The sequence below is a fragment of the Cebus imitator genome, unplaced genomic scaffold, assembly GCF_001604975.1.
Source record: "Cebus imitator isolate Cc_AM_T3 unplaced genomic scaffold, Cebus_imitator-1.0 Scaffold220, whole genome shotgun sequence".
Lineage (NCBI taxonomy): Eukaryota > Metazoa > Chordata > Mammalia > Primates > Cebidae > Cebus > Cebus imitator.
In genome coordinates, this window is record NW_016107535.1 from 1,917,295 (window position 1) to 1,929,429 (window position 12,135).

A 12,135-nucleotide genomic window follows, 5' to 3' on the forward strand; every position below is an offset into this window, starting at 1 on the left:
TTTTTGATAAATTGTTTTCCTGAAGAAAGGATTGTGGGTGAATGGCCAAGTGAAAGGAGGTGAAAATTCCTGGGCTAGTGTAATCTGTAAAGACTTTTGAAGACTGAATGTCTTCTAACTCTCTCTTTTTTTCTGTTTGTCCTTATCTCAACAAGACCAAAACTGTATCTAGATCGTGAGCTATCACTCCTTATCTTTCCAAGAGTCTTTCCTGTTTTACAATATTGTTTTTGTACCTTAAAAAGATAAAGATGAATATAAGATCACATTTTAATTTTATAAAATAAAAATGTTAACATTTCTAAATGGCGGTAATCACTTTATAGTCTTCTGAATCATCAATTACTTATGTAAATGAAGACTACATATCTTAATTTTAAATACTCAAAATTGAAGACTTACATACATCTATATAATATGTGAATAATGGTAATGTTCTTATTTCTCTATCATCTTATTAGTAGTTCATGTTTATTTTACCTGTATACTTCATTTATATTCAAGTGATTCTTTAGCTCTTCTGCCTGTGAGTTACAAGTTATTTATAAAATATCCAAGGATAGAAAAAAATACTACCCCATTGTTTCCCTGACTTTAAAACAGTTGCATTTGGGAGTTTTCTATACAAAGTTTATTTGTGATTTAATTTTTAGTTTCACTGAGTGTGTTGTTTTTAATCACAATTGTGTTGCCAACATTTCAGAAGAGTTGATAAGCTGTGACTTTTAGCAACAGAAATTGCTTTTCTCTGCTACTCTTACATCTTCTCACTTTAAGCATACTTGCACTGGAGTAGCCTAAAACATTTTTTATGGAAAAAAAAAATCCTCAAACAGTGCCTGCTGCAAAATGATTAACATTTGGATTCTTCATTCAGCTTTGGCCAAAGGCCTTCCACAGCTGATTACCAATTATTTACTTTGTGTTATGGACTTTGTAGTCCCTGGGCAAGGATGCTTAGTATTGTGAATACTGTAGATAGAGTATCCACAATAGGAATAGGAAGTTTAAGAAGTATAAGGACTTCCTATACTTTCCCACAGGTGTTGATTGCAAGGACACATCTTCATAACTAACTGTGTGCAAATCTGTTTCAGAACTTGTTTCCTAGGAAACACTACCTCAGACTATGGCTTCATGGGAGGAGGGAAGAGCCATCGCAGTTTAGTCATAGAGGTTGACATAAACCACTAAATCAAGTACATTGTGTTCAGTGTCATAGGGGACGCATAATACAATCCTATGGGAGTGGAAGAAGTTCCTTATTTTGCTTGGAATACAACAGAAAAAGATTTAGGAAAGATTTTTCACAAGAGGTGACATTCGAGTTTCACTTTGAAGAATGAGTAGGCATTCTCTAGGCAAAGTAGGGTGTTAAGATAGTCTGGGCTTGTAAAAGAATGTTGCTTATTAAAGATGTGGCAGAAAGCTCCGTGTGGCAGCTGGGAGGAGGAGTCCATGAGACAGCGATAGAGCTGGATCAGGAGTCCAGTCACAAAGCACAGTGCTGATGTTGAAGGTTCGTAAGCTGGAAGGTGCTCTTTCCTCTTAAATCCTCAGCTATCAAACCTGGCAACCCTACTAGACCCAAAAAAAAAAAAATGATTTGAATAGACATATTGAAAGACATCCCTCTTTGATTTATTTGCTTGAAGACTTTCTTTTTCTTCAAATCCATTTTATTTGTCAGCCATTTCATGTTAACTTAGTTCAGATGAACCCAATATTTATATGAAGAGTGCATCTTTTTGTCTGGCTTTAAAATACTCATCCATAACACAAAAATATCCTTCTATGATCCTTAGAATTCTACCATTAGCAGTTTCTGGAATTATCAGTGGAGGTGCGTAGTAAAGGTAATGTAGTCCAGGTTTCCAGCAAATGAGCGCCCCTTTCTCTGGTAAGGGGTTATCAGTTGTTTTTGTATATTTCTAGTAATGTAAACATGTACCTTTTCCTATCGTTGTTAATATTGATTTATCACAGATTAACAAAATTACAGAGTTTGAATTAATCATCATTTTTCAAATGAGAAAACTGAGATGGAAGGAAGAAATTATTTACCCAAGGTCATATAGCAGATTTTGACAAAGCCAGAAGGATAATTCACATTCTTCACCTGGCAACTTTCCTTTTTCATGGCTGCATAATGAATTCCTTAGCTTCCTCTCTGAATTCATAGGAGTCAGGTAACTGGGGTACCAGTCCCACCTCTGCCTCCCATGCCCCCCACAACTCAGGTCCAGCAGATCTGTTTTCAAAGTCTCCTGCTCACCTGTGGAATGAGACCTTGGACTCGGGAAACTCCCAGCCCCCTCCTCCCTGACATTGTGAGTTTCTTTCCTTTCTCAAAGGCTGCTAGTGGGCCCCACTGGAGACTGAAAGGGGAAGACTGCAGTAAAAAGTACAGGCTAGTGAAAGGTAACATGTCCTTCTACATCACTCACTAGCCTGGGATACCGTCAACTGCATTCTTGGAAACATTATTTTCCAATTTGGGGACATTTTGCAACAGGCTGATTTTAAGCACATTTTATACTTGTTTCCCCTCTGTTTCAGGAACGTTTGCATTATCTGTCCTTTGAAGACAGCTTCTATAGACCACAAAGTCTTTCCATAGAAACCGAGCCTTCTATATTGCTGCTAGTTTTGAGTAAATGAGCTGAATCTTGCAGCCAAGCCCCAATGCAAACAAAAACATTTTCTGGTCAAACAGTTTCTGTTCAACTCCATTATGACTTAAAAAAAAAAAAAAAAGATAGAAACCCACAGAGGAGCAAACATAAGTCCTGGGAAGACAATTTCCAGCCACATTAGCTCAGATTGTCAGGGTAGAAAAGGAACAGACCCTCATTCTTCAAACCATCATCATCTCCAGACTCTTACCCTGTCCTCTTCTGCTATTTTAATTTCACCACTTCAAAATGGGAAAAACAAATAGGTTAATAGTTTCCATGCGTTTAGACTGTGACCAGAGGCATACTACGCAATTTCAGAACCTCAGGCAACCACAGCTCTGAGGGAAGGATGATGATGGATTTACCAATTCATCTTGGGATGGATTCCGGAGTTAAGGGAGTCAGGCCAGCACTGTGCTGCCAGAGTGGGATATAAACAATATTCCTTCATTCATTGTTTTTGCACACATTCGTCTCAGGCTTATTTCTATTTCAGATAGTATACTGAGTGCAATATGGGACAGAGAAATACATTCTTAAGGCATAGTCTCTTCCCCGAATAAAATTAAAGTCTGGTAGAGGGAATAGACATGTGCACGAATAATTTAAATAAAGTGCACACTTGAAGTATTGTCAGCAAAGTAAAGAAAGTGCTCAGGAAAGGGAGAGAAAGAAGCAGTTCATTCCAGGTGGGACCACTGAGGAAGGCTTCACTGGGGAATGGTCTTCTGGCCTGTACCTTGAAAGATCAGAATGGCAATTTGCGATACATCTAGGCATTAGCCAAGGCACAGAAGTATGGGAGTTTCACATAGGTTTGTACAAGAGTGAGTAGTCTGGGATGTTATGAGAAGCTGAGCTTAGAAGGGGGATGGGGGGTTGGATACCATGTAAAGAATTGGCTTTTTTTAGATTGTGGAGCCTTTGAGATTTTGTTATCCAGAAAGGTATTTGTACTTGATCACATCTGTGTTTAAAAAGAAAACTGGAAGTCATTGGAGACAGAGGCAAGGAGAGTATTATAAGGAGAGGCAAACGAAGAAGCCAAATGAGAGGTCATTGCTATAGGTTAGACATGAGGACACTAGTTACCTGCATAGAGAACTTCTTGCTACATAGCTATTTATATATCCTCATGGTAAGAGAGCAGTTACTCCTGAATTTCCACATCCCATTCAGTTCTGCATCTTTCTAATAAGATCCATATCCCGGGTTTATTCCAGATTGTAAACTCAATCTCAGTTGGAATATAGCATTTTACATCTGAAACATGGTGGTTTGGTAAGAGCATGGGATTAAAGGGGAGGGTGGAAAGATAACAGCCAATCCTTCTGAGACCTAACTCACTAAGTGGTGTGTCCTTTTTTGTTTTTGTTTTTTTTTGAGATGTAGTCTTGCTCTGTCATTAGGTTGGAGTGCAGTGGAATGAGCTCAGCTCACTACAACTTCTGCCTCCCGGATTCAAGTGATTCTCCTGCCTCAGCTTTCTGAGTAACTGGGATTACAGGCGCACGCCACCATATCCAGCTAATTTTTGTATTTTTAGTAGACACAGGGTTTCACCATGCTGACCAGGACGATCTTGATCTCTTGACCTCGTGATCCACCAGCCTCAGCTTCCCACAAGTGCTGGGATTACAGGCATGAGCCACTGTGCCTAGCCAAGCAATACCTCTTTTAAGGGATGCTATGTATTTTTAAAGCTTAGCATATTTTTAAGGCCAGATAAATGAGTTTCTTAATTCGCTCTTCCAAACCAGCTCCCTTGTACATTCTACATTTCTATCAAGAGTTTATGAACTCTAAACTTGGAGATGGAGTGTGAATCAAGGCTTTAAGTGCTCGGAAGCCTAATTTATTACGCTGAGCTCTGATTTGGGTTCTGCATCTAGCTTGCCCTGTCCCAGTCATCTGACAGGCAACTCTGTAAAAAGTTAGGGGCCTTAGTGATCACTCTGTGTCTTTGATAATAAATTTTAGATGTAATGGTGAATCATTCTTCAAATGGAGAAGCTGAGTGGTGTAGTTCAAAGGTCAACAAACTATACCCATGGGTCAAATCCAGCCCACTGTCCATTTTTGGTAAAGAAACTGTTACAGGAACACAGTCATGCCTGTGTGTTTGCATGCTGTCTATGGCTGCTTCCCAGCGATAACCGCAACATTTAGTTGTTACACCAAAGCCAGAAACATTTACTATATGGGACTTTACAGAGAAGTTTGCTGTCACCCTTGCTCTAGGAAACGAGAAAAGAAACAAGGATAGAAGTCAGAAAACATGTGTTCTCAGTTCTGGACTGGCCACCTCCTACCTGAATGATACTAGAAAAGCCACTTGACCCATCCAATTGTGTTTCTTTGGCCAGTTTGTTAGTTAATTGGCCGATAACATCTGTTTTATGCTTTCAAGGGCTGTTTTAAAGCTGTAGATGTGATTTGTAAATGGTGATAAATGCCTTCCGAAGAGCAGTGTGACAGGGACCGGAGACACGCTGTTTTGTGAAGCTGCTTGTCATGCGGTATGGACTCCCTTCTGTCCCCGTCTAAGGCTGTTTTTGTTTCTTTCCTCAGAATACTCTGGAGCAGTGCAATGTATGTTCCAAGCCCATCATGGAGCGGATCCTCCGAGCCACCGGGAAGGCCTACCATCCTCACTGTTTCACCTGCGTGATGTGCCACCGCAGCTTGGATGGGATCCCATTCACCGTGGATGCTGGCGGGCTCATTCACTGCATTGAGGACTTCCACAAGTAGGCAACCTACTCTCTCATTGCCACCCTGCCTGTCCTTTTAGAGTCTGTTCTTACTGCCTGGCATCTGGGCATACATTCTTCTCTCTCAGAACTATAGAATTTCAGGATTTAGTGAGGCCTTTAAAAGAGCTTATTGATTTCCTCATCAAATGCCAGAATGAATATCAGACAATTCATGCAGTCATCCAGCCTGGCCTCTGATCAAGGCTTCCCCAGAGCTTGTCCATTGCATCTCTGGGTAGCTCCATGAAAAAGCTGGCTCAGCCATAGTGTGTATGTATTAGAAAGAAACAGGGTCCTGGCCTAAATATGAACAAAACGTATAATATTTGGCCGTTGCTCAAATTGTTTGAGCTCTTCAATTCAGTCATTAGACCACACCTTCTCCTGAAGCTCTCTCAGCTGTGAGGACCCAGAGTTTTCTCAAGAGCTAATCTCTACATCCCTACCACTCTACTGATAAGAAGCTACAGGGGACAAACACAGAAAAAAACCATTCAGTTTCTTTTATTAATACAAGCTTCTCACATACTCAGAGGCAGCTTCATGCCATTGTCAACATATTCACGCCCTTCCCTAACCTTTTCTTCCACCCAAGTCTTCTCTCTCTCAAGTTATTTTTAATAAAATGAATGAATGTAAATGTTCTTTTCAGGAAGATTAAAAAGTGATGCCTCAAGATCAAGGCCATTTACTCATGGGCCCAAAAAGATATGTCCCCGCTGCTGCATTTTTCTCATTTCTAGGTCCTTCTTTTCTGTGTTACAGCTGGGGTCTTTGTGAAAATGATACAGCTTTGTATTTTGCTTATTTTTATTTGGCCAGTTTGTTAGTTAATAGGTTGATAATGTTTGTTACACACACACACACACACACACACTTTTAGACAAGGTCTCACTCTGTTGCTCAGGCTGCAGTATAGTGGCGTGATCTCAGCCCACTGCAACCTCTGCCTCCCAGGTTTAAGCAGCTTTCCTACCTCAGCCTCCTGAGTAGCTGGGAACTACAGGCATGTACCACCATGCCCAGATAATCTTTGTATTTTTAGCAGAGATGAAGTTTTGCCGTGTTGGCCAGGCTGGTGTCGAACTCCTGTCCTCAAGTGATCCACCTACCTCAGCCCCTCGAAGAGCTGGGATTACAGATATGAGCCACTGTGCCCGGCCAACATTTGTTTTATATTTTTAAGGACTGTATTCAACCTATAGATGTGATCTGTAAATGGTGGACTTGGGTTTCTGTATGTGTTTGCTGAGCAGTGGCTTTGAAGACAGCCTTTGTGGCTATCAAAGAGATGGAGCTTGTATTGCTCACCAAGTTGGGTATCCATTCTATGGCCTCCAAGTGTGCAGTCTTATGGGTTAATTTTCACCACTGTGTTGATTGTCAACAACCAGGAAACACTTACCACAAGCAGTTTGGAGACCTGAGACTCATATTTTAAAAATGAATTTCCTGACCACTTTCCAAGTAGCAAAGAAAGTGAAAACCTCACCAAAAGACGTGAGGTTGAATGAATTAAAAGATCCCAGAGGCAGAAATTTGCAACCTGAATTAAACAAGGAAAGACTCACTTTTAAAGGGCGATCATAGCATAAATTGTACTTCACGTATTGATACTTTTAGCTTGCAATTACACATTTAAAAAAAAAACCTGCCTCTATTTAAGGGAAGTGAAAAAGATATCAATGGGGAATATGTTGTCATTGTTTCTCTCCTTTCTTAGACTTACCCTAATCCAAGAAAGACTGATAGATATAATCAGAGCACACATGTTTCTGTTGCTGGAAAAGACTGATATATTACACCCCTCAATTAAAACAGGAAATCAATTTTGACAAATGTAAGTTTATATCTATGTCATTTATCTTTCTTGTCTAGGGGTAGGGAGCATAATTAAAGACCGGTGACTGGTGATATAAGTGTGTGAGTCTGAAAGCTCCCAAAAAGCCGACTAGGGCATCTAAAAGGGGGGAAAAAATTAAAATACCCTGCTAACCTTACCCACTAGTTCAATGCATATTCAAACATAAATTAAAAGTAATAATAATACTGTCTTCATGATTGGTAGGTATATAGTGAGAGAAGTTATTTGATCCTTTCCCCATTTCCTAAAGGGAAGTCAGAAACTGTTTTACAGAACTCTTATTTATGAGCCTTAAAATTACTAGAATACAAAGCAGCTAAAAGTCCAGCATTGGCTGATCGCTGAAAGACCAAGGAGAGGGCAGATAAAGGGATATTCCTGCTCCAGACAGTTTTCTGGGTCCTTGTTTGTGGTCTTTTTGAATGGATCCCTTTTTGTGAACCTTTAGAAAATGTATTTTAATTCGGTTCAACTCACATTTATAAAGAACCCTCTGTGTGCCAATTGCCGCATTAAATGCTGAAGGAGAGAGATACAGGAGAGAAATTGCACAGATATATATAGAGAAGTCGCTGTCTGCAAGCAGCTTGCCAGGAGGAGGGCAGAGAAAGTGTGCAGACAGGGAGAAAGGGTTGAGCTCCATGAGACAGGCACATATAAGGGCTTGCCCTGTCCAAGTTAGATCACCTGGCTCTATGGTCAGAATAGGCTTTGCGGAAGGAGAATTTCAAGAGTGTTTTAAGTGGGAAACAAGGAGATTCCTGGCAGAGGGAACAACTCAGACAAAAAGCCAGGGCGTGGAGTTAGGAAAGAGTTCTCTAGGTTCAGGGAGATTTGCTTTGCTGTAGCTAGAGCAGCCTGGGAGTGGAGATTATCTTGAGATACAGGAGACCCATAAGAAGGGATTTATCTCACTTGCTTAGTCTGCCTTTGATTGATTGATTGATTGATTGATTTGGAATCTCACTCTTGTGGCCCAGGCTGGAATGCAGTGGCACAATGTCAGCTCACTGCAACCTCCTCCTTCCATATTCAAGCAATTCTCCTGCCTCAGCCTCTCAAGTAGCTGAGATTACAGGCACCTGCCACCACACCTGGCTAATTTTTGGATTTTTAGTAGCGATGGGGTTTCACCATGTTGGCCAGGGTGGTCTTGAACTTCTGACCTCAGGTGATCCACCCACCTCAGCCTCCCAAAGTGCTGGGATACACACATGAGCCACTGCATCCAGCCTTAATCTGCATTTAAACCAGTGCTTCCCAAATTTTAATGTGCCTATAATCCATAGAGGGATCTTGTAAAACTTTGGGTTCTAATTCAGATCTGGAGTGGGGCCTAAGATTCTGCATTTCTGTCAAGCTTCCAGGTGGCCATGTCCTGCACTTTGAGTAACAAGGTTCTGGAAAACTGTTTGTGAAGCCTTGTTAATGGACCATCCTCTACATAATCACCTTTAGTCAATGTTGGTTCATATCCTCCAGCCTACTGGACATGCAAACTTACACAGATGTCATTTCAGATGACTGCTGCAACCACTACTGACTCTGTTTTCTAGAAGACTATCTCCCTGACCTTATCACACACATACACGTTTTCTCATTTCACCTAAATCGTTATCTTTAAAGTCCCAACTCAATTACCATTTCCTCAAAGGAAACTTCCCTGATCTACACCCCTCATGTTTGGATTTATATATTAATCTCTGTGTTTTATGGAGATTTTTACATCTGCTGTAGATAGCACTTACCACAGTCTGACTGGTGTAGAAATATACATGTATGTATGTGTGTGTATGTATGTGTGTATGTGTGTGTGTGTAAAACCTTACAATAGCCATCTTATATCATTTTTTACATTTTTACAGTAGGAGATATATATATATATAAATTCATAGAAATAATGCAGAAATATATAGAACTCCCTCTCAGGTCTGTAGTGGAAGTCTTTTCTTATTCTTGTATTCCCAGTGAGAAAACCCAGAAAGCAGATTTATTTAACTGACTCTTTCTGCGTGTTGAGGCTTTATTCCCCTGTCTGTGCTTTCTTATCAGGAATATTACCCTCATTCATTTATGTATTTAATCAGCATCCATTTGTTGATTGCCAGAAACATGCCAGAATACAAGATGACTAAGATCATCCCTGTCTGAGCCTTGGCTCTGTTGACTGTAAAGCAGAAATGATAAAAATACTTCCTCATGATGTTGCCGTCAGGAGAAAATAATGTCAAGTATGTAAAGTGCTTAACAGGGCTTGGCATATAATAAACAGTCAATAAATGGTAGCTTTAATCATCGACAGTGTTTTCATCAAATTTATTTTTATGATTATCGTCCACTCAGTGAGCTAAGCCTTGAAATGGACCACCTGGGATTGAGAACCCTCCTCGAACTGCAATCCGAGGAACATTGCGGGGACGATGAGAGCCACCTCCCGCCTCTTCACTTTGCTTTTTCTCATCGTGGAAATGAGGCCAATTGGTAGGGAAGAATCAGTACTCAGCAAGAATACAGTTTATGTCTTCCTAAAGAGGAAGAACCTTGAGATTGAACATAAAGCCCAGCTAATATCTTTTTTATAGAGATAGATGGCAGATTCATTTCAATAGAGTTAGCCCAACTTTCTTATTTCTGCACCAGTAACAGTCGTCGTTTCTGGAGACTCAGAGATAGAGCAAAGTCCTACTTTGTGGGAGCTTAGAGTTTAGTAGTGCATAAATCTATGCAAAGAATTACTACCAAAATAAATAAATTTGGTGACAGAATTTTTATCTCAGAAGAGTAAATAATTCTATTTGGGGAAATGGGTGAAGGCTTATGGATACATTTATAAAGAAAACGTACTTCTGCCCTCAAAGAGTTTAGGGAAGGGAGATTTTGCAGTTGATCCCAGAAGCCTGCTTACCTCACCACTGATGACCCAGATTTAAAAATAATCTGGTAGTCCACAGCAACTTTTTTTTCCCACTGAATATAAACTTCTTGCATAAAATACCAATTATAACAACTCTGATTGCTGCTGCAGTGGTACCAGGATCCTTTTAATTTTTCTTTCATAGCAATCAATTGATCTGCTGCTTAATTCATATTTATTTAGATTGCAGCCATACAGATGCTTTTTGGGTGCTACCAGGAAAATTAATATGTACATATAGAGTAGAATGTATGTAAAACTGCTTTGACAACCATAAAGTGCTCTGCAAAGTATTAGGTTACTATCATTATTTCTTTTTAAGTCTCACTACAAATAGATAAATTTTTAACATCATTTATCTTAAAACCATTACCATGAAAAAACTGAGTCGCATAATCTGCTTTTCTTTCTTTTAAATCTCTTCAGTTGTTATCCATGTCCATTTCAAATCAAGTATCATTTCATACCTTCACAATACCACCTCCAGCTTCCAGAAGATACGGATAGACACATGGCCTATATTTTCAGCCAATTAATCTGTCATAGAAAAAAAACCAGTTAGGTACCATTGATCATATTAAGAAATACTAAGAAATTAATAAGTATTAAACTTATTTACCAGCAGCCTCAAAAACATATGCATATGCATATCTACATGTATGTGTATGTATGTTAGTATACATGCACCCTTCAGCAGTGCCAAAATCCTTTAAGGAATAAAGAATTTGATAGCTTTTGAACTTTTTATTTTTAAGCAAAAATTTAACACCATAAAAAATGTAGGAAATGCGGACTTGTCCATTTTCAGTTTTGTGTAATGTATATTTAAGCTCACTAACCTCTGCCCTTTTGAAAAGCTATGTATCTGAGTCGTCTTATGTCAATTCCTAGAAGTCAAGACAAATATACAAGAAATAAGCTCTAAAAAGTGGGAACAAAGCAAAGATAGCAACCTCAGAATATTTTTCTAGGACCTGAGAAGCACATAGAAAAGTCTAGAAGCAAAAGTCAGAAAGAAATAGGGGCTGGACAGGACTTTGTTCTCTCCTCATATTAGCCTAGCCCAAGCACAGGGTTTGCATTCAGAATCTATCTAAAGCTGAATTTCATACCTCACACCATGCAGCAAAGAGATGCTAGATGCTCTTCACGCCTAAGCAGTTCACATGCTCACTCTCTCACCTTACCAAATATCACAGTAATTACCATCTATTAATGGAAGAACCTCAGCCATCCCCAAGACTAACTCCCTCACCTTCCAGATGAGGAAGCAGATAGCCTGACTCTCAGTTTCCACCTTTTCCTTTTACCTCTGTGTCCCACTTCAGTGTCTACGCTCAGTATCTAACCAGAACTCTCTCTCCGTTTTTAGGAAATTTGCCCCGCGATGTTCTGTGTGCAAGGAACCTATCATGCCAGCTCCGGGACAGGAGGAGACCGTCCGTATCGTGGCTCTGGATCGAGACTTCCATGTTCACTGCTACCGATGTGAGGTCCGGTTGACACCCCGCCCTGCCAATCTATGGCAGGCAGTGAAAGGCGCATTTGTGCTAGGTTTATGTAGATGTAACAATTACTAAATCTCAGAAAGGCTTTATTGCCTGAACTCATAAGACCTGGGTTTTAGATCTGACACTAGTATTCAAAGCAAGTGCTATTGAATAAGTCAGTTTGCCTCCCTCAGTCTGTTTCCTCACAGGAAAAAAAAGGACTCAGATCCTCAACTCCTCCAAATATGACTGTGAGAATGAAATACAAAATTGTATATTAAAGGACCTTGTAAATTGCAAAAATACTAAATTAGTGAGAAATGATGTTATTATTATATCGAATCTTTAACTTTGGCTTGGAGGCTTTGGTTAAAACTTCTTGTTCAGAGCCACGGAGATTTATTTATTGGTTAGTATGCACTACTAGTTGCTG

The 12,135-nt window shown here is 39.8% G+C and overlaps 1 protein-coding gene across 8 annotated transcripts in view; it reads left to right on the top strand.

Annotated features, from left to right (window-relative positions):
- Positions 1 to 12,135, top strand: part of LOC108318535 (LIM domain containing preferred translocation partner in lipoma) — a 731,582-nt gene that overhangs the window by 703,999 nt on the left and 15,448 nt on the right. For all 8 annotated transcript variants that reach the window (XM_017549618.2, XM_017549612.2, XM_017549620.2 and 5 more), the window contains 2 exons: positions 5,250 to 5,428; positions 11,585 to 11,705. In XM_017549618.2, coding sequence (XP_017405107.1) covers positions 5,250 to 5,428; positions 11,585 to 11,705 — 300 coding nt within the window. The remainder of the gene's footprint in view (positions 1 to 5,249; positions 5,429 to 11,584; positions 11,706 to 12,135) is intronic.